The 27,059-nt window shown below is 39.4% G+C and overlaps 1 protein-coding gene and 1 long non-coding RNA gene across 2 annotated transcripts; one reads left to right on the top strand and one right to left on the bottom strand.

Annotated features, from left to right (window-relative positions):
• Positions 1–272: 272 nt before the first annotated feature.
• gsc (goosecoid) lies at positions 273–9,247 on the bottom strand. Its single transcript, XM_010878754.3, has 5 exons — positions 9,204–9,247; positions 4,904–5,028; positions 2,085–2,685; positions 1,355–1,614; positions 273–1,037 (listed from the first exon to the last, which is right to left on the bottom strand). The coding sequence occupies exons 3-5, from the start codon at positions 2,398–2,400 to the stop codon at positions 888–890; spliced, it is 726 nt and encodes a 241-aa protein (XP_010877056.1). The 5' UTR covers positions 2,401–2,685; positions 4,904–5,028; positions 9,204–9,247; the 3' UTR covers positions 273–887.
• A 7,790-nt stretch (positions 9,248–17,037) lies between these two features.
• On the top strand, positions 17,038–26,394 carry LOC109616660. Its single transcript, XR_002197894.2, has 3 exons — positions 17,038–17,122; positions 22,422–22,549; positions 26,316–26,394. It is a non-coding gene; the product is annotated as an uncharacterized LOC109616660 (long non-coding RNA).
• The last annotated feature ends 665 nt before the right edge of the window (positions 26,395–27,059 follow it).

Genomic DNA, 27,059 nt, shown 5'->3' with positions numbered 1-27,059 from the left:
CCTATATGTTGTAGGCCTACGGATTCGAAACACTGTAGAACATTTAAAAAAAGACTAGAAGCTCAACATCCCTGTTATCGAAAGCATATTGCAGGTCCATATCCAGCAAATGTGCCTTTTAAATTGCGTCTTTTTCAAATGAATTGATTCTAATAATAAATAAATAAAAACACTGATTGGTACATACAGGCTAAGCATTAATTTCCTATTATGAACGCCCATAATATTATTAGAAATAGAAAAACAATTAAATTGAAAAGAGACAAACGAAATAGAGATGATTCATATATGATTTAATGTATATTCATTGTTAGTGTAATTATCAATAATTGCAACATATAGACATTACGTTTCAGTCAAATCCCCAAACACGTCTGTAGGTAGGCTATGTTAAAAGAGTTGACAAATGCACTTGTTTTTATTTTTAGGTAGGCCCTAGGCCTTTTTTGAAGGTTGCCAGCGTCTAGGCTAAAGTTCCATGTACGTTTGTGACTGCAACTCTAAAATATATTATCCCATGGATGCCATTTCAGAAAATTATTTGCGGTAAATCGTGGTGAGGAACCACTAGAGTAAAATAAAATTATATCATATTTATAACATTTAGTAATTTCCATATGAAAAGTCGACAGATCGCGAAATACTGAGACGCCAGAAAATGTATCCAGGCATCACATTTTCAGGACTGTATAAGTAATATTACACTTTAAATTAAATATAAATAGCCTACCCCATAGCAATAACAAAACTAAGATTTACTATACAACTGTGCAACATCGTGGCAACACATATCATTACTTCAGTCCACGTGACATTTACACTATGTACAAGTCCAAACAACATTCGCGATTATGCATGTATTTTGTCTTAGTTGTGTTAAACCAATATCAGCTGTCAGAATCCACGTCACTTTTGTTTTCCTCAGTTTTCTCTGTGGGCGTTTTCGTAGATTTGTTCCATTTCTGTGAATTTTCAGACTCTTCGGAGGACGACCTTTTCTGTCTTCTCCATTTCGCTCGTCTGTTTTTGAACCACACCTATGCGAAAATAAAAGATAAAATACTTGTACTTAGTACAGAATATTTGTCAGACCCTGTTGTAGAGTAACTGTAAAGTAATTTGGACTTCATAGACTACTAATATTGGCTTTAGAGAGATGTAAGCGATGTACGTTAACGCTTGACTAAATTATGTCCATTCCATTAAGGCTATGTGCGTATTTAAAAAAAAAAAAAGAAAAAAAAAAAGCGGAACGAATATAGAGTATTCATACCTAAATACTAATTTGACTTAAAATACGGATAGGTCCACCACCACATATATTTTATTAAAATATACACGTTCAGCAACTCACCTCGACCTTCTCCTCCCGTAGGTGCACTTTCCGCGCGAGCTGTTCCCGCGTGCCCACATCTGGGTACTTGGTTTCTTGAAAGAGGTTTTCCAGGGCCTCGAGCTGCTCGTCGGTAAAGATGGTCCGATGTCTTCTCTTGCGTCGGCAGTGGAGCTGGTTTAGGAGTTGTAACTCCGTCCGAGACAAGGTGCCCACGTTCATATAGGACATCATCTGGTGCGGGACGGGAGAGATGAGTACGGATCCTGTGCTGTCATAACCTGCCAGGAGAAATGAACAGTAAGTGAATAGCCTATATATAATATAAACAATTGCTACATTAAAATTAGCCTACATTTTATTATTTCATTAATCACCAGACCGAATTGGTCACAACATTACTAATTAATTAACAAATATCAAATATAGACACATACGAAATTATTAGGATTTGTTTTTAAATGTACACAGAGGTAACACCATACTCGTCCAATAGTCGTGACTACAAAGGTCAGTATACAGATATTTCAGTTATGCGTAGGCCTAAATGTACAACCTTTACCGCTGACCGACTTGTAAGAAAGGTTATTTGGCACCAAAAGGTGTATATAGCCAACGGATTGGGTGCATTCATAGTTAACACCAATCAATTTATAGTAGGCCTATCCACCATCCGCTAAGTAACATTACAGATATTACAGGTAGCATGGTATTTTCCATCAAGGAACATGCAGAGTTTTTAACTTCATACCTGTTGGAATACACGGGCACTGTTGCGAGCCGAGAGTAGGGATAGCGCCACAGCACGCAGGGCCAGTAGGGCCCTGCACATGCAGTTGTCCGTAATAATAGTTATTATATCCTATTCTAGTCCCGTTCACCGCCTGAATTCCCGGGGGCGAAGGTCCGGTTGTGTGCGAATACAGTCCATTATAATCAGCAGCGGTGTAGATGGAATCCGCGAGGTTCGAAAACACCACCGGAGCATTCCGATGGAGAAGCACCGAATCCTTGCCAGTGGGTCTCCCTGCCAGAATACTGTCGATGCTAAACATACCAGCGGGCATCACCAATATGCGAAAGTAGAGATAAAAAAACACGTCGCTTTTAAAAATACGATTTCGGTCAGGAGAAAGTATGTAGAAAGTTCCTCAATCTGCGTTCTAACATCAAGATTGTTTACTTTGGCGTGTTTTCTCGTGTTAGACGGACTCCGGTGTCCGGTGGGCGCGTTAAGACTGAGGATTCACAAACAGGTCTTGTTTTCGTGGTCCACTTGAACTCCAGCCCCCTTATATACTCCGCTGACGTCACCAACCAGATGAGCCTGTGCTGGAGAAGCGGATGACGAACTGAGAGCAGAGATAGGCTGGTTTTAGGTTTAACAACGGTGTGAAAGGCACAGATCTGTGTATTGAGAATTAATTCAATTAAGTTAATCCGTACTGTTTGCAGAATTTTGAAACAAACCACCCAAGTCAGTGCAGTTGAGGGCAAATTCTACAAGGTAGGCTAATCAGGTTAATTTCATTGTCCGCAAAAAGATTGGTAAATAAATTCTCTCTGAAATCATTAGGCTATTAGTAAAGAATCAGATACTACATGCTTCCTGACAAATCTATCTACTAATCAGTGTAGCTGTCAAGTTTTATCTAGACTATATCAATTCATTTAAGCATTTAGGTCTATATATTCTGTCACCAAATTCTAAAATAGCCACAAAAAATAAAACCACAATAGGGGCCCAACTCTCATTCTACACATTAAATGAATAAAAATAAGTAGACTCACAACATTTAAATAAGTATTACATTACGTTTGAGGATCCGTGTCCGAGTCTATTTAGCTGTATGTTATTTGGGAAATAGTCGGTCTGACACGACCGTCACAGAACTCACCACAGGAGATGGTCGTGAGGAGATTATCTCTGTTTACACCATCAGCCGGGCTATCTCAGTGGGAAGGAAATCGTGCGTGTTAACTTTAAACACCTCGGCTAACTACTCGCTCAATGAACATATTACTCTCGCTGTGATAAGATAACGACTATTACTGCTTCTATTCTTAGAGTTAGAGAAAAGTTATTAGAATTACGCGGCTAATCAAATGAAATTCGCAGATGGGAAAATTCGCTGTTGCTTCAGTGCGCTAGTGAGAATGGACTGAGTAGGTGGTAAGGAGGCTATTCCCTGGTACCCACTTCGGTAATTGAACTCACGCCTTTGGGTTTTTACATTCACGAGCGTGTTGATTGCGTTCTATCAGTGATAGACTTATGGAGTGGTGCGAACACGATTCAGCTAGAATACGAATACAGTTATGAAAAGTGTACACTGAAGTAGGGTTTTTGCTATGTAGAAATGTACCCAATTCATTTAAATAAAATCCTAATTTTATTAAGTGTCGCTTTCTTCATTCGAAATTCGTATAATTCTTCCATATAAGCATTTTAAAGCAATAGGAAATATACCTAGCATATTGATTACATTTCAACATGTATAAAAACAATAAAATACGCTTCATGTAAAAACTTTCAGTTAAATATAATCATCAAATTACAAATTTAGCTAGGCTATGGGTATTTGCAATGAATATCTTGATATTGATGTTAATGTAATAACACAACTAGTGTATGAAAACGCAAATATTATAAGTTGACTGTAATTGATGTTACCTACCATCCTAAAATGTGCAGACTGATATTTATTCAGGACGTAGCACATAATGCATTCAGGTATAATATCATATCAAACCCCCTCGTTCATATTTTATTCTGGGCAAATGTTAGGAGTTTTATTGCCTAAACCTTCAGTAAAATATTAATATATTAATTAAATTGCTTAAACCTTGTTCCATAAAATACACTCAAAAACAAAAGCGAACAAAATCCCCTATGGCCAAAATAAAGACAATTTTAAAATACAGTAATATTTCATTCGTCCATGTTTATAGAAACGGGTGTCAGGTTTTTCCTCCTAATTAGCCTATCTTAGTTTTGTCGATGAATTGTTGGACTTCAGAGCATCAGGTAAGAATTGTGTTTTGCCTGTTTATCTTGAAGTAATTAACTTAAATGTGTGCTTATAAATAAGATGCAACATCACTGACAATGATGGTTTCTCTGACTGGTTCTTTTTTTCACTGATAAGCGGCTTTACATTAATGAATAGCCTAAATGGTTGCGTAGCTATTGTAATGATTTAACATGTAACCTATTTTACGTGAAAGAAAATGCTAAAAGCTCATGTGATCTAGAATTTTTCTCCGACGACTAGTGTTTAAATCAAATGCTTGTACTGCTTAACTTCATGTATTATTTTGACAGAAATTGGCCTGTAGCCCTTTGATATGTAAACATGTCAGCCTTTTATGCGTTATGAAAAGGCACTTGCACTTTAGGCTCTGCATTGCAGTCACACTGTAATTCAAACAAGAAAAAAATGGCATATGGCCTTATTATTTTCTCGAATTTTTACATTTCAACTTCCAAGTGGCAGTCAAAAGGATTGCTAAAACGAAACGGCCATTTGAAATTAAAAGCTGCGAAAGAGGTATGAAGGCGCCACTTACTATATGAATAGATGGCGTCAATCACGACGGTAAATGGTGGCCCTGTGGACAGCGGAGAGAGCCGTATACAATGGGATCCGCTCTCCGTAGGCATCTTTATATATCAGGGGCCTGATCTCTAAAACCTGTTTAAATACAGCAAATCAAAAAGGGGTTTTGTAATGCAACCGCATTCAAGCTGGGATGAATAAAACGAATAGTACAGCGGGGCTCTCAGCTTTTGAGTTTGAATCACAGCATTTTAAGCGCACATGTCAACGTCATGTCAGTAGCCGGATGACATGCCATTGTAAGCGACAAACACCTACTAGAACAAAAATATTGATAAATAGATATGTACTGCTAAGAATAAGTGAGCGAACCAGTAGTCATTGACAATGCAAAGTCAAGACTTATAGTCAAATTAACAGGCAGAGAAATGCACCAAAGTCGCCCAGCATAATCAGATAAAACTGAAGGTTATACTGGGGGCTTCTGTTGTGTTCCCAAGTACCCATGTATTTACAGAGCCATACACAGCCATATGTGCAGTGCCAGACTCAATGCTAAATGTGTACTCGTCTGGTCAAGTTGGATTGATTGCTTGGAGACAACTTAGATGTCTATTGTCCCAAATGTGGATTTGATAGGGGAAGTGTATGTGTGTCTGTGTGTTTGTGGACTGTGTAGTCTGTATATCTACAGGACTGTGTGGGTGTACTGTAAGTGTGTGTGTCTGTCTGTGTGTTTGTGGACTGTGTAGTCTGTATATCTACAGGAGTGTGTAGGTGTACTGTGAGTGTGTATGGAGTGCTAGACATACACAGACAGACAGACAGAGCCATACACTGTACACAGCTTGGGTGAGTGTTGGTGCCAGACCAGTCTGTACTGTATGTTTATTTCCTGTGTATTTCAGCAAGGGTATTTCTCGCGTGTGTGTGTGTGTGTGCGCGTGTGTGTGTGTGTGTGTGTGTGTGTGTGTGTGTGTGTGTGTGTGTGTGTGAACACAGGGACAACTGCCACAGGACAGACTAGGCACAGGATTAACAAAGCTCTCTCCAAATCATATCTATCATTTTATACATACAGCCATGGAGAAGTCCATATTTATTGTACATGTCAGAGCTGTCATATGCAGTGTGCCATGCACTGCGGAGTTACAGTGTGCCTTTTGTTGGATCACTGAGGGTCGCGTCACCGGCCGTGGAACCATATGAAACCCATGTGTATGTGGGAGCCCAGAAACAGTTCAAGGACACCCCGAAAGCGTCTGGGTATGGAACAAACCGCAAGCGCTTCAACCAGGCCTGCGCAGATGTAAAATACACCGCAAACATCATACATTCCCCTGTCATAAAATCTACTTATTGTCCACAAGCATGTTCCTCACACATGGAGTTCAACTAAGTTGCAAATGTAATAACCTCAAAATCCTATAGTGTAAAAGCTGCCTTATATTCAAAAAAGCCCTTGAGTGTACAGTAAATAGGCTGGTGCTGACAATTTATTGAAACAATTTACGTTCAACTGACAGGTCTAAAGATTGATATAACTTATATTCACTTGATGCAGAAGTTGATACAGATTTATTTTCTATTGATACAGAGAATTCAAAATAACATCAGCCTATATTTTCTGTAAGTAGAATGTAATAAGAAATTAAATATCCAATAGTAATATGTGTTATTAAAGTCACTGGCGGTAATTGTAAAATGTAAGCAACACACAATCTAATTTTTTTGAGTAACTACAAATTAATATATAATTTGATACAATTTAAAATCTGCCCTGATTTCAATCCATCTTTTACAATATTTTCACATACAAACCAGTCATATGAAGACATATTTGTTGCATTTTATTTGTGGCAAATAGACTAATTCAGAGTCTGAGAACAAAAAGGCTCCATGTGACTGTGCTGGCATATATGCCCTACATCAAAGACAGCACCTCCTGCCTGTTCCTCTTCAAAATGGTAGACACGTATTGAGTGGACAAGCTATTCCATCCTGTGTCCAGCAGTCATTTTTTGACTTAAACGGTTTCGTTCACTACTAACATCAAATTTGCCCAAAGGACCTGTCAGAAGCCAGAATGGGTCCACTCTTTATTTTAGAGGTTATCAATCATTCATTATTGGGTGAATCCACCAGCCAATCCTGGTAATTACTGATTAAAAGCAGCTCCATCATGAATGCCATGACGTGCTGCGGTGTGATGGCAGCACTAAGACTGGAATGCAAAGCACACAAGGATACAGCCCTGCCAGCGTGCTTGTCAGTTCACCAGGCCCGAAGGGCACCCTACCCCCATCATAGTGCACTAATATTGACCAGAGTGATGTGCGCCCTGGTTAAAGGTAGTGCAGAAAAAAAAAGTAGAGGTTGTCATTTGGGATGCTGCCAATCTGTCATGTCAGGAGTCAGAAAGGCATTTAGGCTACACTTTGGAGCAGGCAGCAGGGGGATGGTTAGCAATGTGCTCCCCTCCCTGCCTCCCTCTTCTTTCAGCTGTGCCTGGATGCCCTCACTGCCTGGGCAGAAAGGTGCTACTTAACATGCTTTAGAATTGCAAGAATTTCTAAGCAGTTCTAAAAGCCATGGCAGAATTATAACAGAACCTAGAATTATTCTATCAAAACAGCCCTCTGGGAGCAGACGTGACAGGGAGGAATTTAATATAGCATATTAAAACTTTAACCCAACCACCTTAACGCCACACTGAAATACACTTTGATTTTCCTGTCATTTTCATTTAAATGTAGAAAAATTCAAAAAGGTTTACATTAAACACAGAGAGGCTATGTCTTTACATTCCTACACAGAAATGTCTTTCTCGATAATTTCAATGAGACCAACCATGTCTACAATTATGTTTCCATTTTGTATTCATAGGTGTGAATAAATACTGTGCATATAATAGAGTTGGGTATGAGTTTTGTAAATGGAAATATGTTACAAAAAGTGCTGTCTTCGCTTGTCTCCATCCCTCCACGCTCAACATGTGGTTCACTAATTTGGGTTTAACACCATGGAAAATACCATGGACAGCAACAGAGACAACCGTTCAACAGGCCTGTCTGTTAGCCATGGGAGGGTGCTAGAGGACTCAAGCAATGTCTAACTACACAACATGGAAACACTAATCAGTCCAGAGGGGCAATGTGTGCACACACATGCGTTACATAAATACATACTGTACATACACAAACGCAAAAATTTACACAGAGTAAGAGCTGGGAAAGTTTTGAAAAGCTAAGGAAATACAGCACTTCAATCGAGGACATTAATGTGGTACATTATTACAGCAAATGAATAGAGCAGATTAATCAAACACTAATCTGAAAATTGGGTGCAATTTCAGATACAGAAATTGTCTTGTTGAACCAACACTAGTTAGGAACAATTGAAAGTAAAGACTGACAGTATAGACGGACAGTAAAAACACACAGACAGTATAGATGGACAGTAAAAATACCCAGACAGTATAGACTGACAGTAAAAACACACAGACAGTATAGACTGACAGTAAAAATACACAGACAGTATAGACTGACAGTAAAAAGACACAGACAGTATAGACGGACAGTAAAAACACACAAACAGTATAGACTGGCAGTAAAAACACACAGACAGTATAGACTGACAGTAAAAACACACAGACAGTATAGACGGACAGTAAAAACACACAGACAGTATAGATGGACAGTAAAAATACACAGACAGTATAGATGGACAGTAAAAACACACAGACAGTATAGACAGACAGTAAAAACACACAGACAGTATAGACGGACAGTAAAACACACAGACAGTATAGATGGACAGTAAAAACACACAGAAAGTATAGACGGAATGTAAAAACACACAAACAGTATAGACGGACAGTAAAAACACACAGACAGTATAGATGGACAGTAAAAACACACAGACAGTATAGACTGACAGTAAAAACACAGACAGTATAGAATGACAGTAAAACACACACAGTATAGACAGACAGTAAAAACACACAGACAGTATAGATGGACAGTAAAAACACACAGACAGTATAGATGGACAGTAAAAACACACAGACAGTATGGACAGAGTCAAACAGTGTATTAAGTCAAGACAGACCATATTGACAGACACAAAGAATAAATTGGACAGTAAAAAAATTGTCACATAGTAAACACAGTGAAACAATATAGACAATTTAGAGATTAAAAGACAATAAAAACAGACACAGCATAGCAAGTAATGACTGACACAAACAAAGTAAAGACAGGCAGAACAGACTGTAAAGACAAACAGTAAAGATAGACAGACAGACAAACCTTGAGGCAGAAACTGCCACCCTCAGGTCAGCCCGTGTAGTGGCAGCAGACCAAGTCCTTTGGCTCAGGACGAAGGTAGGAGGGGGAAAGGGAGCGTAAAGAGAGGGAGTTCTAAAACAGAACCATATTGTTGTGATCCGGGAGGTATTACCCTGAGCTGAGCACCTGGGCCCAGTTGGTTGGTCTGCCCTCTCCTCTCTGCTCTCCCCTCGTAACTCAATCTTCCAGCTTAACTCTGTCTGCTACTGGTGGTCTGCATTAATCCAGTACAGGTGCCAAATATCCTGCCCTTCCCTGCCCTGCCTGTACCCTAGCCTGAGAGCTGCAGAGGACAACCTCTTTGTCCACTACTTGGCCCCCTTTTTCTTTTCATGGGGTGCATAAATTATGAGTCTGTAGGACAACCCCAGAATGTTAGGTGTGCTAGGTGTTCTCCACCACCTCATGGAGCAAGAAAGCTTCTGTTGACAGAGTCTGGGTTCTTACTCACTGAGACATTATCTGTCTCGTTTTCCGTGTGTGTCACAGCACATCCTGGTAAAATCTTACGAATTTCAATTAAGAAGTCAGGTTAAAAAAGTAAATGTGGTATTTCTTTTCTTCAACAAAGGGATACAAATCCGTAAAAACCTTGACCTACTATAAGACGATACCCCACTCAAGTCCACGGTCACTTCTAGCCTCTGGAAATTAGAAGACAATTTTAACAGTGCCGCCTTTGTGATTTACAAATAATTTGACATGCCAGGTAATAATCTTTAATATCCACTGATGACAGAATGGAATTAGCTGCATATTTTCTAACAAACATTCAATTTTCTTCCCGGTTGTGTAAGCCTAGGCCTTAATCCGGTCTTTATATGGCCTTGCAGTATTAACCCTACTGAAACACCCACAGCTCTGCTGCTTGCCTGCTTCTGCCAGCCACGACACTTTCTCTTTCTCCTCGCATCCCCTCGCCGAGGCTCTGGTGCCAAAAAGCGCTTGGTCTGTGTATCCTACACAAACTCAGATCAGCGCACCTTTTGTTGAGCCGCGGGGTGTAGCGATGCAACGTGCCAGTGAGAGGGGTTATTCGGGAGCTTGAAAATCAATCCAGTATTACAGTTAAGCTATGTCATAATTACCATCGTTAGCCGTAACTGGAGTACAGAGCTAAGGGACGGATTTGCTTATAACCCCTTCTTCTGCTAAAAACCTACTGTACATTCTTAGGGAAGTTTGTCATATACATAATTTAATAATCCGGCAAATACATATTAACATTCCCCTTAGCTCTAAACTGTCAATGTTTTGGCCTCCGGCGCACTGAACGTTTATAAGATATTAAGCCCTTTGGTTTCCCTGGAGTTTTAGGGGGTCAAGTTGCGTAATTTCCCCTCTTTCTCTAAACCACACTTTGAGAGAAGGAAAACCTTTTCTTTCACTGAAAGGAATCTGTGTAAAATTGAGTTACTGAGTTTGTACTAAAATCATTCAAATAATCACTGTGATGTATTATAATCAGTAAGACAAATGTTGTTCTTGACATGAAAAAGCATCAGAAACTACAGTGCTGGGGATATGTATTTATTTACTCATGTTTAGTCTATGGACATTTGCCATTATACTATCAATCAACTGTTTTCTAATGGATGGAACTCACTGGACCGTATTTACTTGATAAAGTCAGTTCATGCCTAAAATAAACAGAACATTCAATTATGGCAAGCATAACTGTCGTAATAAACAATGCATGGTAATGCTTTAAACCTTTAGTCAACCCATGGTACAACCTATCACATTAGACCACTCTCAGTATGTTGTTATTGGCACTAAAAAGCTCTAGATGTTATCTCCAGTGGGGTAATTCAATAAGAACTGCAGCATTTTAGGCATAGCCGTATGCTTATAATGATTTGGTGTTCCATGGTTAATTTCAGCGAATGCAATGGGAAATGTATAGATTTACAGAAGCAAGGAAGTAAGAATGTCCTATTTTATTGTCATATGGATTGTCTTGTGTTGTCCATTTAAATTGTTGGGTCATTTTTATGATTTGCTAGTAATTTCAATCCCAATTTCACTGTTAAGGTGGAAGAAAAAATATAAAATAACTGCTGTGATGAATTTGGACAATTTAGAGTGGGAAATAAAAACATATTGGTTGATCATGAATTATGATGTCACCTTGTATAGAAAACCTTTTTGGGAAATTAAAGAATGGTAAAAGACTGTATTGTCACATTTGTTTGCCATACAGTTTTTAACCGAATCCTAAGACTGTTTGTGTCCACAGGTTACACAGGAAGCTAGCAATATTCCAAAACGGTAATAAGCACTTTTCCATACTGGTAAAGCACCTATTGCTGGCTCCAACAACTGCCTTAGTTTGTTACCAACTCTATAAACCAATTGAGGGATTATTTTTTGGAGTTTTACTGAGCTGTCTCAGATGACTGATGACTAACTGGAAATCTATAGATAATAAGATGATAGTTGGAGCCTTTGGTGTTACTGATAAAAAATGTGTACAAATATAACTTGCTTTGGCTTGAAATCACCTGCCGTCACATGGTGAGAAATTTACTAATCCAATAAAATGTCTCGAATGCCAGCAATGTACAATTACAGTGGAGAGAACAAGTATTTGATACACTGCCATTTAGCAGGTTTTCCCACTTACAAAGCATGTAGAATTCTGTAATTTTTATCATAGGGACTCTCCAGAAAATCACATTTATATGATTTTTAGTTAAATAATTTTCATTTTATTGCATAACATAAGTATTTGATACATCAGAAAAGCAGAACTTAATATTTGGTACAAAAACCTTTGTTTGCAATTACAGAGATCATATGTTTCCTGTAGTTCTTGACCAGGCTTGCACACACTGCAGCAGGGATTTTGGCCCACTCCTCCATACAGACCTTGAGATGCTTCTTAATGAGCCACACTTTAGTTGCCCTGGCTGTGTGTTTGGGGTCGTTGTCATGCTGGAAGACCCAGCCACAACCCATCTTCAATGCTCTTACTGAGGGAAGGAGGTTGTTGGCCAAGATCTCGCGATACATGGCCCCATCCATCCTCCCCTCAATACGGTGCAGTCGTCCTGTCCCCTTTGCAGAAAAGCATCCCAAAAGAAAGATGTTTCCACCTCCATGCTTCACGGTTGGGATGGTGTTCTTGGGGTTGTATTCATCCTTCTTCTTCCTCCAAACACGGCGAGTGGAGTTTAGACCAAAAAGCTCTATTTTTGTCTCATCAGACCACATGACCTTCTCCCATTCCTCCTCTGGATCATCCAGATGGTCATTGGCAAACTTCAGACGGGCCTGGACATGCGCTGGCTTGAGCAGGGGGACCTTGCATGCACTGCAGGATTTTAATCCATGACGGCGTAGTGTGTTATTAATGGTTTTCTTAGAGACTGTGGTCCCTGCTCTTTTCAGGTCATTGACCAGGTCCTGCCGTGTAGTTCTGGGCTGATCACTCACCTTCCTCATGATCATTGATGGCCCACGAGGTGAGATCTTGCATGGTGCCCCAGACCGAGGGAGATTGACCGTCATCTTGAACTTCTTCCATTTTCTAATAATTGCAAAAACAGTTGTTGCCTTCTCACCAAGCTGCTTGCCTATTGTCCTGTAGCCCATCCCAGCCTTGCGCAGGTCTATAATTTTATCCCTGATGTCCTTACACAGCTCTCTGGTCTTGGCCATTGTGGAGAGGTTGGTGTCTGTTTAATTGAGTGTGTGGACAGGTGTCTTTTATACAGGTAACGTGGAGTGGAGAACAGGAGGCTTCTTAAAGAAAAACTAACAGGTCTGTGAGAGCCGGAATTCTTACTGGTTGGTAGGTGATCAAATACTTATGTCATGCAATATAATGCAAATTAATTATTTTAAAATCATACAATGTGATTTTCTGGATTTTTGAAGTGTACCTATGATAAAAATTACAGACCTCTACATGCTTTGTAAGTAGGAACACCTGCAAAATCGGCAGTGTGTCAAATACTTGTTCTCCCCACTGTAGGTAACCCTCAGGGCAGTTGCCTTGGTCTTTTACTCTCCACTATTTTTCCAGGTTCTAATTTGACCTAAAAATAAACTAGAATAAACATTTACATTCATGATTCCAAATTGTACATGTTTGCACCTGAAACCAGTGACCTCATTGAGAACATTCAGTGTCCAGTGGTATGGATAGATCTAAAGAAAGCTGCAGCTGGCTGAAAATAGCGTTGCACACATTGCATTTAAAGACACACAGAACTAACATTGGCAATAGGAAGAATAATATTAATAATATGCATGCCACCCTTACTTAGTAGAAAAAGTAGAGACAAATTGCATAATGACTTCATTTTATGATAAATATTATTGTGACTCAAATAATGATAATTGTCACTCAAAATACATTCTGCTCAAACTCTTATTTTTTCCCAAAAAGTATTTCCAAGCATCAAGTTGACCACCACAATCCAAGATTCAAGTTGATAAGTGTCTAAGAAGCCTCACGTGTAGTGCTTTTTCCATCATTAGCAGGGATTTTCTGGTCTCATTGCACTCAGCATGAGGTCATCACACGCTGATCTGACAGACTTTGTTTCGATGTGCAGTGTGAAGAAAAGCAGAATGCCTCTTGGCATGGCATGCATGCCTAACAAGAAGGCTTGCTGTGATCTTCAACTCTCAGAATCCTTTCGGAGTTGCAGAAATTGGGGAAAGGAGAAAAAAGGGCACAAGCATAGTTAGTGTACAGTATTGTTTTATTACCTTGTAATTTATAGTGTGTTTCAGAAAGTCTTGTTGAGCCCTTCCAAAAAACTACAAAAGCAACCTTAATGCTTTTAAATGTAAAATTAAACAAAAATGTGCTGTGCAAATATCATCAGATTTTTTTCATCAGTGATATCATCAGTAAATGTTGTACTTACAGCCAAAGATGTACTTAGATTAGTCATAGTTAACCTTGTGTATATTGTAAATGTCCTTCATTGTTTCAGGTAAGGCTCTAGACTAGCTCTAAAAGCCCTGGATATGGTTGTAATACTATACTGTATATACAATACAGCCTGGACGTATCCCTATGATCGCAAACCAAATACCACTTTTCTTCAGAAAGATGCACTCCCCCTTTAAAAAATATATGCATTTTCAGGAATTTTTATGCTTCAAGGATAGAGATAGTAGGGCAAATATTTATTTGTAGTTTCTTGCTAAAAGAGCAGTGGACCAGATTCAAACCATGCTTTCAGCAGTAAAACAGAGAAAGCGCATACACCTCTGAATCACCCTAGGCCACATGGTGTACTATTATTGACCAGGGCTCATAGGACTATAAGAGGTACAGCGGGGCACTTAGGAGCATTTCGTTGTTCTAAGTCGATCAGCTGCTGTGGTGTTCTCTGCACCTGAAGCAGCAGGACCCATCTCAATAAGGTGGAATACACATGCAGCCAGACCAGGAGCCTATAATGTTCTGCAAGTGGATCAGGGCCCTGACAGGGAGGTATTTGTGTGACTAATTGGCATCTAACTTGCCAGAGAGAGAATGGCCACTGGCAGCACAAGACCCCAGCAACAATCACTAGAGGAGGAATGTTTTGAACTCGATTTCAGTTTAATTTCCTCTGCACTGAAAGGAAAAGAAGATTAATGAAATATCCCCAAATCCATCCCGTTTCATTTCAATGAAATAAGCAGTGAAATTCAACTACTTGGCCCATCCGGGCTATAGGGCTACGGAGGGGCGTTTGAGGATTATGTTTCAGGTGTATAGCTTAAAAAAGTCTGTATCTAGTACTTTATGGCAGTAAATGGAGTAAAGCTGTTTTTTTTTAAATGCAGTTGTTACAGAAGTCAGCATCTCAGGTTTCCTTTCTATTCAGACCAGAAATAAATTAGTCTTAAGTTATTCAACTGAGTATGAATTTGAAACACTAACTCCAGTAAAAAATGCATACTCAATGTTATGCTTTGTTCAAAAAATCCATTGTTCTATTGCTACATTGACATACATGATAGATTTGTAAGACATCGACAAGTATGAGATAAATATGTCTTGAAATTAGACCTAGGTACATTGATGCTGACATTCAATAGCTAATAGAGATTTCACTATTCAGATTAAGCTAATACCCCATAGAGACATTCCACAAACAAGGGTAGGCCAACTGTTATTTTTCCTTCTGTTAAAATAGTTTGAATTGAGCTCGGCCCAACAGTTGGTTAGTAAAACCTGAGCAGCAGTAGAGACCAATGATAATTCTGTCCCCACAGTTTACATTTGTAAGACCCTCAGGGCTTTCTATGGAACTAATCCCCATGGAGATCCCTAATCTGTAATCTCCTATCAATTAGAAAAGGCTAAAGAGTCTGGGTAATTAATCTGACAATGGAAGGAGCTGGCAAACAAACGTCTTTAAACACTAAGAGCCTATTTAGACTACATCAATTGTCGTGTCAACAGTTTCATTTAAATAACATTAACATAATATGCAAATACAATTTTCTATTCACACTAGTAACAAGAAACTCTTGCTGCGCCGTAATTCGAAACACATGCATGTGTAACGCTCTGGGCAGTCTACTGACCTGGGAGGCGTATAAACTCACTGACAATTTCGTTTAACTGGTAACTTAATTGGACACTCTCTGTCAAACAGGTGCTGTTGCCGGTGATAGTAGAATTGTTTTGGTGCCGCGGAGAGATATTTTAGTTGCTTCCCATTGACAAAATGTACATTTTGTGGATGGACCTACATCACCAACTTCTTACCTCATTCCACTCTAATACACATTGCGAGTGGAATGAGGTAAGAAGTACACATCTTTAGTGGAATGAGGTAAGAAGTACACATCTTAAATGGAATGAGGTAAGAAGCACATATATTTAGACCTCAGTAACCTAGGTGAATATCTGTCAAAAAATATCCCATGTTACTTTGGAAGGTGACGCCCCAAAATGTTACTTTTTCACTCATTTACACTATGAAACAATTTATCTCAGACGCAAATGTATCTCCAGTGGCAAAAAGTCTTGTACATCTAAGTAAAACTAACAGTGTTAAAATGCTCTTAATTTGTCTGTTGCCAGATGGGTCTGTCTGTTGCCAGAGGGCAAGGTACAAGGACAGCTTGTGGTCACTCCTCGATCATTGTTCCAGTCCAGAAGAAAATGAAGGTGTCTGCTTAAACAACTAGAGACCGGAACTGTTCCCCTTAGCTATAATTAAAGCATTTGAGCAAATTGTCCTGCACATCTCAAAACCAGCACTGGAGCCTCCCTCCACTAACTGCATTTTGCCTACAGAGCCAACAGTTCTTTAGACGGTTCCAATAACACGGGCCTCCACTACATCCTCCAACATCCCAACAACCCAAAGACGTGTGCATGGATACTGTTGGTGGACATTAGTTTGTGGTGTGGCGTCCTGAAGACATAAAACATAAAGATGGGTAAGCACAATTTCAGACTATATCTTTGCACTAGAGCACTGATTGTGTGTGCCCTCAACCTTTCTCTAATCACTCTACGCTAGTTCTCAATAGGGCCCCCCAGGGTCGTTCAGAGGACGATGGGGAGTGCTGGAAGCAATATTTTGGAAATGGGGAGCATTGAGTTTTTCTTTTAAGGCTAGTTTACACCGAAGATTCACAACAGCACAAGTTTAAAGTGTCAACTACTTGTAAAAAACTGTCTTCTGCAACATTAAAACCTGCCATTTTACTCCACTGCGACTGGACGAGACGGTGTATCGTTACGCCTTGGCCAGACCAAATCCGCCATGCATATGCTTAACAACGGAAATTAATTTCCAATGAACAAGTGTGTTATGATGCAAAGACTTACGCCTGATGTCCACCAGATAAGTCAAACTCGTTGCATTGCGCCGTGGAGTCATTCATTGTCAATGGAGCAATCCAAAAAGGTACGTTTTTAATGCGAAGTTGCATTGCGGTGCGTTTGATGTAACGCATGGTTTTACTGTTGCAATGTTGCAACGGAAGTTCAAGTTCCCAATGAAAGAAGTGGCAATGAGTGGCACATAGCATGGCCATAGCCAACTAATAAAAAAATGGCAGGTTTATCAAACGTTATATTAATTACAATGTCAAATCTACATTGTTCAAGCTAAATTAGATTATCTGCTAAATAAAATAATTCAAGTGCCTACAGTAGCCCACCTAACTAACTCAAAAACAAATTAAGTAGGTAGGCTAGCTCACTGTTGTTCTTAGCTAGCATTGTATAAAACTGTACAAGGCGAAACATTCTGCTCTGAAAATGAATCACCAGCACCTGTTTTGAAGTACAGTATCTGGTGGAAATCAGACTGTGTACCCTTTGCGGATGCATCGCGTTTGGGGTGTTGCATGGGCTGAATTTTTCCTACTCGTGCGCCAAAACGTGTGCGTTAATCAAAGCGGAAAGGGTCAATTTATAAATAATCTATGTAAAGATTAGATTATCTAATCTCATCCAAAAAGCATTAATTAATATGAGAATATAAGAATTAATTCAAATGAAAAGTATGGCCTACATCATTATAATTGTAATGACTAAAAAGAACTAAACGCTGGCAAATACATTGCTCTACACCAGGGGTCTCAAACTTGCGGCCCGCGGGCCAATTGCAGCCCGTAGGACGATAGTTTGTGGCCCCCGCCGTGCGGCCCGTGAGTTTGATATGTATGGCACTTTACAATGTTTTGTGCGGAGCTGAACGAACCTACCAATCATGGTGGGATATATGGCTCTCGGGGGCGGGACATCGGCCGGGCAGCCGTTTCTCAATGTCAAGGATCCTTCCTTGGTAGGACTAGTCCTTCCAAGTCAGGTCCTTCAGAGGCTAGGCCAGGCTCCTCCTGAGCATTCGGAGAACACGTACAATGGAACAGGCTAGCAAGTACACGTCATTGCGTGCTTGAGTCAGTGAAAATGTTTCGCCTTCTCTTCCGCGCTACATTTCAAAACACTGGACGAAATCGAGTTGGAACTGCAAACGGTGCTGTTAAATTTTTTGTTGTGATGGAGAAGGTGAATCAGCGTCAGTCTGCTTGCAGGAGGAGAATGCTCTGTCGACAACTTTGCCTACAACCTGCGAAGGCAGGTAACGTTACGGACACTGATAAGCTATAATATAAGCAATAGTCGTTTTCTCTTATTAATCTCATGTAAATAAAGTAAAAACTTGTGGGAGTTAATGTTTGTAGTTTTCATAACACTTACCGGTAAGGAGAATTGCATTAATTAATCTTAATTACATTTAGCTTTCAGTAGCTAACCGTCTACATTAGGTTGTAGTTTACTGCATGTATGTAACATTAGCTCATTGTCTAGTAGCTTCTAGCTTTCAGACAAATGAGGTGCAAAACATGAACAACAACTACAACAAGGTAAACGATACCTGCTAATAATGGTTGACACAGGCAGTAGCAAGAGAAGCCATGTTCAGAAGAACAGTTCATGTTCTTCAATGTTCCATTCATGTTCGGGACAATTCATGTTCAGAAGAAGGTTAAAGGTTAAAGAACTGTTAATACAGACATTTGAATCTGAATACAGCAGATATTGAAGACTGAGGAAACCACATATAGTTGCTGACTAGAGAAATGTAATTCTTCTTCTTCTTATTATTATTGTTTTCATTATTATTATTTTCATTATTATTATTATTTTATTTATTTATTACTGATTGATTGATTTATTTTCTTATTAATTATTAATTTGTTTATTTATTTTTTTATCTTATTTTTTGTTAAAAAATGAAAATAAAGAAAAAAAATTTAACTAAGCTTTTCTTGTGGACAAACGTGCAGTTGCTGGCATAACAAAACGTTCAGAACTTTTGTATAACCAACAAGTTAAAGTGACTGACATGGTAGCCGAATATCGGATGAAATCTTCCTCCATGCATTATTTGTAGCACTCATGACTATAAATATCGTCTGACAAATAGAAATGGGCAGGATAATGGGCGACCGCACTTATCAGCCACTATTCAATACAAGTTTCTTTGTTGACATGACTGCAATACAACGTTGCCAAAGCATACAGTATGAACACAAATTAGCCTATAGAATAAAACATAAACAATATTCTACAATCAGACACCTGCCACTGACAAGCTGATCAACAGTCGGCCTGATCTCAGCTGAGACACCGCTGCAACTTTTCTCTGCAGCGTTATAAATCGGTCTTGTTAAAGTCTTCATTAAACATTAACATCAATCATCTTTAATAAGTCTATGAATTAAAGAAAATGTGAAAGCACAAAACATGGAACACGAAAGAGGTTAATTTTGTCTGGAATGGCACAGTTGTTTTGTCTGAATGTAAATTGTTAGCTGTCTCTGATTGGCTGCTGTTTGTTTCCTGGTAAACTAATACATCTGTTGTTTGTCACAATAGTAACAACAATAATAATAAATATTAACAGGTACCAGGGTAATGGATAGGGGGGCTCTGCTATGCCAAGGATTATACCTCTAATAATGCTTCTGTCAAGCAACTCAAGTTTGTAGATGACACCTCACTGGTTAGTGTCATTACATAACGATGAGTCCATGTACCATGAGAGATTGACCAGCTGGTGGTCTGGTGCAGTCCAAAATAACCTGGGACTTAAAAGAGTGCTGTGTAGAATCCCGCCTCTAACGTTTACAAAACTGCATTTTAAACAATGACACCATTTTTCTCCTCCTCCCTTTCCTTTGCCAGAATGACAGTGGAATAGTAAAAACCAGTCCAGGGTGGGTTAGGGTCGGGGTACTGTACTGAAAACTGACAGACCGGCAAGAAAGTTCAAATGGAGAATATCTCATCCACTCAAAACAATATTAGAAACTTAAAACCTATATACATGAACTGCTGTCTTTTGGTAATTTATGCTTGTATTTATGTTAATACAGTACTTAGACTAGATATGGCCCCTTTAAGAGATAATTGCAGATGTGGTGGTTGACTTCAGGAAACAGTCTCCCCTTGAGATTGAGGATTCAGCAGTTAGTTTAGCTGAATCATTACAATTATTGGTGGACATTAACTCCACAACATCTGGTCAAAGGTCAACATCACTCTAATCGACAAGAAGGCACAGCTTAAAATATATCTGTATATCACATTTAATCCTCATACAGACTTACAAGTCACTTGAGTACCACTCACCATCTGGTTTGGGGCATTCTCTGCCCATAGGAAGAAAAACTGATGCACACTGTATTCTAAAGAAAGGTTTATCCACCTTCACCAAGGTCCTCCATAACTCTAGCGTGCAATTTAGATCATCACTGACCCCTCCCAGACCGGTCACCCACTTTTCCTAAAATTAGGCCAGGCATTGATTACAAGTGAATCATGACCAAATACTTTCCCCCAAACCAATAAAATAAAATACAAATGACTTATTTTTCCATCTTTTGGAAGCACAACAGGCAGAGCAGTATATAGTTAAACAAAATGTTCGCTTTTTCCCCAGAATTTATAGAAAACAAAAACAATCTGCTTTTATGAACAATATCACTGAATGTACTTTTTTGTCATACAAATAATTTTCTAGATTTTTTTTTTCTGGGAAGATACATGGTTCCTACAAATCTGTCAAAATATAAAATGGTCTATGCAAGATCACAAAACAATGGCATATTTTAACTTGAATTGATGTATGTATTAATTAATTAATCTTGCACCTACATTCTGCTCATGTCACTGCATCTGGATCTACTGTACTGATACCGTGAATATGTAGAAACATATTCGTATTATGCGTTGTATACATATTCAGTGATCATCTTGTGCTGTTATCTTATATGCGCACCAACCTTTTTGTGTATCTGTTTGTCGTCTTAGATTTTGTGCATTCTCTCTGTGTATGTTGTCTACTAGCACCAGCGTCATTCCACCTTCTAACATTTGGAATAACCGTGTCTGTAAAAATACCTCCAGAGTGAAGCTGATTCGGATTCGTAATGAAAAACATGCCGATCGTGGATGAAGAGAGCGGGTCCTGAGGGTGTGATGACAGTGTAACGTAAGGAGCGAGGCAGAAAGAGTGAGGGCAAAGATTTGTGGTCGGGCCTTTTGCCATCCGCCCTTCGACCATAATCGTTGGACATACATAGACCTCTCTCACCGCTTGTCACAAATAAGCAAACCTACTCTTAACATCCTGGCTGTGTTTGAACCAAGGAAGATGTTTTAAAACTGCACTCAGGATACCGCGCCATGGCAACAGGGCTGAAGACAGACGAACGGATGGCGGATGGCGGTCGACTGGCGGCTTTGGGAAATGTGGCTTTTAAGACACCGTAAATCTCAGGAGCTGCTCCGCCACTCCCCGGGCAGGCTCCTCCACAGAGTGACAGTCAGCGTACTTGATTTTGACGATGATTGTTTTCAATGCCCCCCCACCCCCACTGCCCCCCCTCCATCTCTGCACTCTGTCATTTGGAACAATAATAAACAAGCGCCGACGAGAGCCAAAAAAACTGCTGAAATCTATTACTGGGAACAGTGTGGTTATGGTAGGGAGAGAGAGGAGAGCAAAAGGAACGTTATATTCTACCCCCTCTCTTCTCTCCTGCTGCAAACATCAGTGTAATTTCTAGTGCCATGCTGATTCGGGCCAGGCTTGCCACACACTCTACTCTTATCTGATCTTAACGGGTGGTCTCTGCTCTCCACTCTTTTACCTCAGGCTCGCAGATCTGGATATCTTCTCCACACAGTTTGGGGGTATCAACTGTAGGCTGCTCCGAAGAATGCTTGGAATTATTTTGAACGGGAAAGGGAATATATGTGTGGTTATGAACTATGAATTTTCCCCCTTTAAAATCCAGCTAAGCGTTTTCTCTTTTCTGCTTGATTGGAAGACTCGTTCACTTTCTTCACAGGATGTAGGGTGAAGATATGTCTTCAAGTTGCCCACGCCGCACAAATGAAATCTCATACGGAGCACGTAGGAGGGCAAAGCAATGAAATTAACTAAAAAGCTATTGAAAGCAAACTAAACCAGCATAACTTAATCCTAAACCCTAAATGGTTTTGACACGTTTTTCACCACATGGCTGACTCCATTACAATGCTAAATCAAAGAGGTGAATGTGATCTGGGGGTGCAGGAAGTTAAGGTTCACCTTGCAGTGAACCCAGGTGGCCCTAATGCATGTGTTGCTACGACACAGGCATACATGTACATGAATATGAACAACACCCCCATTTGTCTTCCAGAGCCTGACAGACAGACTAGCCTCATCGACGAATCCTGTCCACCAACAGCCCTCCTGGTCCATACGAAAGTAATTAAGGGAGCAGAATGACATGTCTGACTTTGATGAGGAGAGAAACGTGGACAAGTGGTAATACATAATCAATAGAAAATATTAATATTCATTTTTTCCTTCCTTTGAGCGTACTCTGTTTTATCTAAGTTGGATGGATTATGCTTGATATTATGTAAAACACTTTTTATGCGTAAGACAAGATGTTCTGGATTAGTGTAAGGAACATTTGATTTGTTTCAGGAAATGGATTGTCAGTGCGATTTTATACATTCTTGCTTTACAAAGCAGGCTTGGTTATTGGCTGGGAATATTACATTTGTAATGAAAAATTGTTTAAATCATTAACAAACAAAATACATACAAAAGTTGGCTAAATAACCAGATTGTTTTTTATTTCACAATTACATCCCAATCCAAACTGCATGGGAGTAACAGACTGTAATTGTTTTTAATAGTAAAAAACCGAGACAGAGAAGGGCAATGACAAAATGGCAAGCAATTTTTACACATCTATATGTTAAACCAAGCAATAAAGAATTTATTATCCACCTTGGATATTTGGAAAACCTTTTTTTCCCACAGATGAATGAAAGTTCAAGGTATCAGTTATATGTATGGGTTTTAAGAAGGAGCAGCATAACACTTGTGCATCCCACACACAAATGCCATGGAAGCTTTTGTCCCATGTCATGGGCTCCCGTTACAAACATACTCATTTAATAACCGCTTGTCAGTGATTAAAAAAAATACAATCCTTCCAAATGAATTCATTCATTCTCTGTGTACCTCGTGAATACGGTTGTCCGTTGAAACATGCAATTCTCTCATTTGTGAATATTATTCTTGGCTTGGCCTGGCTCAGATTAGATTATATCGATAAAGGAAAGAGAAGATGTATTGAAGATATAAACTGCATTAGGTCCTCCTGCCATAAAACCTAATTTGTTTCATACTCATTCATTGCATGTGTTCTTGGTTAAGCTGCTTTTGCACTGTCTGTTAATACTCTGTGCCACGGAACCTTCTATTAGACCAGAATGAAATCTACAAGCATGCCATGAAGCTTTAGGCCCTGTTTTGTCAAGAATCATTTCATTTTGAGATTGAAGAAATTTGTGCATAGCATTTCATAATAATGACACTAGATACTTAAAATCAAACAGAACAACTGGTAAGTGAACAGGAAACAGTTTAAAAATAGTTCCACGCTAAAAAGTTACTACAATATGCTATATAGTGTATGCTGGGCCCTGTAGATACTGTATGCTGAACTATAATATTTGTAATAAGTGCAACATAATTACTATGAACAGTACAATAGATAAGACTGTTTAAACTAAAGTGACATAGTGGACAACTGTATGGTGATTCTCTATAGCTTGATTTTAGTTTCGGGAAAACCTGAACAGGAGAAATTAAGGATGACCGACTCAACAGGCTGATTGGTATATGTTTAATAAATCCAAATATGTCAGTGGGTGGTAGAAATCAAGACCCATGGAAAAAGGGCCTATGAGATTTCCGAGCTCAGGTTAACCATCTCCATTTCCACCTCTGAATCCAGCCAAAGCTAGATCACAACTATGACCTCACCTTACTACAGGACTGTGTTCCTTATTGCAACCTACTCCCCTAGCAAGTGTACACAGGACTCTCCTCAGAAGTAATGAACTACATGCTTGTTCTCATCAGCAGGATTCCACCAGGGCCACAATACAACCCGATAAAGGCAATTCCGTCATCATAATGTCTTCATATCTGTTACCATCTCTGTGTACTTGGACAAATTTTGTCAGACGTTGGTGCAAACCAGGCTTGATATTCGGACCTGATTGCCTGGCAGAGTACCCGATGGCTGCAATTTCTCCTCACTGTTGAGTTGATGGTAGACTGAACCAATGGTACCATCCCTCTCTCATGCTAAACACAGGATACATCATTGAGATTCTTCATCTACTCGCCACAGGCCACAAAAGGCACACTATTTGTACATAGTGTACTATTTTCGATCAGGAACCCAACATCCTTGTTTCCCAACTTCAGTCATTGAATAGACCCAACACATTTATGCTGCAGCCCCCGGCTAAGCACATCTGATTCAACATGTCAAATTATCATCAAGCGTTCAACATTGCAAAACATCTTTCCTCACAAGTCAAATTAAAAGGAGAAGAAAAAATATTGTATTAAGGAAAGAAATCTGCCAAATGGCAGACAATGGAGAAAATGTTGTTTGTAAAAAGATAGAAAAGCCTGATAAAGTGCTACATAATCCAGTTTAGACACAACGACAAATCTGAACAAGCCTGATATTTGGTTTTTAGACTCTTGGGAATCATATTGTCTTATTCAAAGAATCAAGTGGTTTTCAACTTTCTGTCTGGTTACAAGCAACATTTTCCACCCCATTGGCAGATCTGTTACTTGATCCAGGTTTTTTTCTTCTAACTCTTTAACTAGGAAGATTGTTTTGCAGTGTTTATCAGGGGCTCTACTACCATATAATGTTGATTTTGGGATGCATGATTTTGGGCGCAGAGCTCTGCTATAGACTAAAGGGGTCTTTATTGTCCTCGCCTGTCCTGTAATAGATATTGTCCTGGCCTGTCCTATAAGGGATATTGTCCAACCCTGCCCTATAATGAATATTGTCCTGGCCTGTCCTATGATCGATATTTTCCTGGCCAGTCTTAAAATTGATATTTTCCTGGCCTATCCTATGATAGATATTGTACTGGCCAGTTCTATAATGGATATTGTCCTAAGCTGTCCTATGATAGATATTGTCCAAGCCTGTCCTAATAGATATTGTACTGACTTGTATTGTCCTAAGCTGTCTTACGATAGATATTGTCCAAGTCTGTCCTATAATGGATATTGAACTGGCCTGTTCTATAATGGATATTCTTAGAGGAACATAGGGTACAATTTAGAATGCAGCCAGTCTATGGTCTCCAACTACCCCCATTTCTCTCAGAAAGGGCTCTTGTCTCATTGCTTGACTAGCATTCTAACTTGAGAGCTTCACCAGAGGAACTGGGACAGCTGACCTACAGAAAGACAGAGAGTCAGGGAGCTGTCCTGAAGAATAGAGTTTCCATCCCACCTACCATGTGGTGCCTGGCCAGAGCCCACTCCATGTCTGTATTTATCCTATTACAGCAATATACCAGAATCCTGTTCATACACTCCTTACAAAAAGTCGGAAAATATGCAATACAACGGAGCCGTCAAAAGCTTCGTTTGTGGTGCACATCATGTCCCTGAATGTAATTCTCAGTGATTTGAGCTGCCAAACATCCCGGACGAGCTTAATACGTTATATCAAATCCCTCAAAAAGCGTATAATTTCCAGTGATTGCTCACACTTGTGGCCTACTTACAAACACATCGACGACCAAACCATGGCTCGCATCCATAGCACACATTCTCTTGCTCCGTCTTGCTTGCTATGTTTCGTTGTTGCCAGTATATTTATTTTTTCACATTTTTAGTGGTGGATGTGGAAAAAATGGGAAACAAAGAGTCATTCTCAAACCATGTGTAAAGTTAATCTAGATTTTTTCATAATGTCCCGGACGGGGTAGAGTGGGGAGGAATACTTTCAGCTAACACATATTCCGTTAGGTCAGAACTGAGAAAGTGCAGACGCACTACGCACTACATTATCGGTTTAAAAAGATCTGACGACATTGAGGTAAGCAGTCATTTCTCAGTAAAATATACGAGACCTAAATTACTTTTTTTGATCTGAAATAGAAAAGACCAATCGTAAAATATGGATATATTCATTGTTTATATTATATTTTTTAATGTTTTGAATTGTATTTATTGGTCTTAGTCCAAGCAACTCATAAAAGAGGCTATGGCTTTCCATCATCCCCCTAAGTGATTCTCGGCAAACCTTGAAAGACCAAATAAAGGTAATCAGATCTGTTTATAATTGGACATATGTGAATGTCATTTAGTTTACATCAGGGAGTTATACTGGTAGCTTTACCAAACACCTTATTATTCTTGTCTCCATCCTGAAATACGCTTTTATTTAGATGTTAGGTTTAGAGAAAAAAGTTACAATTGGGGTTTGAGTTACAATTTGGAGTAGGCATTACGGGTTAAGTTTAGGGTAAGGTTAAAATTACGCATAAAAGTTATCTTACTGAGGTTGAAGTTAGGGTAAGGATTATGATTATGATTAAATTAAAAATATTATTTTGTTTAAGGGCAATCAACTTTGGTGTCCCCATTTAGATGTCTTAGTAAACATCTGTGTGTCTGTGTTTTTGGTAGGACTTCCTCATCTAGCAGCTGGAACATGTCAAATTCCAGGCTAACAAAGTCCCTAGTTTGATGTCACATAATATGTCAAAGCTCAAGTGGAGACGGGTCACTACAGCATTCCTCCGCTGCCACACACCTTGGCACTTTCCCAGAGGAAACACCCTGGAAAAGAAGAGAGAAAACCACTCCAGCTCCGGGGATGGGATGTCGTCCCGCCCCATTCTTTTCCCTACAGTTGAGCTGGGGAAATCTAGCAGGCTACATCCTAAATGACACTCTATGTGGCCCCCTTGAGAGAGCATTA

The sequence above is a fragment of the Esox lucius genome, chromosome 15 (genome assembly GCF_011004845.1).
Source record: "Esox lucius isolate fEsoLuc1 chromosome 15, fEsoLuc1.pri, whole genome shotgun sequence".
In the NCBI taxonomy this organism is placed as follows: Eukaryota; Metazoa; Chordata; class Actinopteri; order Esociformes; family Esocidae; genus Esox; species Esox lucius.
Note: the sequence above shows the minus strand (reverse complement) of the source record. Positions and strands in the feature narration are given on the sequence as shown.

Excerpts from the sequence above, each read along its gene's own strand:
- gsc (XM_010878754.3), bottom strand. The coding sequence starts at position 2,400 with ATGCCCGCTGGTATGTTTAGCATCGACAGTATTCTGGCAGGGAGACCC. Across the intron at positions 1,615-2,084 it reads GTGCCCGTGTATTCCAACAG|GTTATGACAGCACAGGATCC; the intron begins GTATGAAGTTAA and ends TTCTCCTGGCAG. Across the intron at positions 1,038-1,354 it reads TACGGGAGGAGAAGGTCGAG|GTGTGGTTCAAAAACAGACG; the intron begins GTGAGTTGCTGA and ends ATTTTCGCATAG.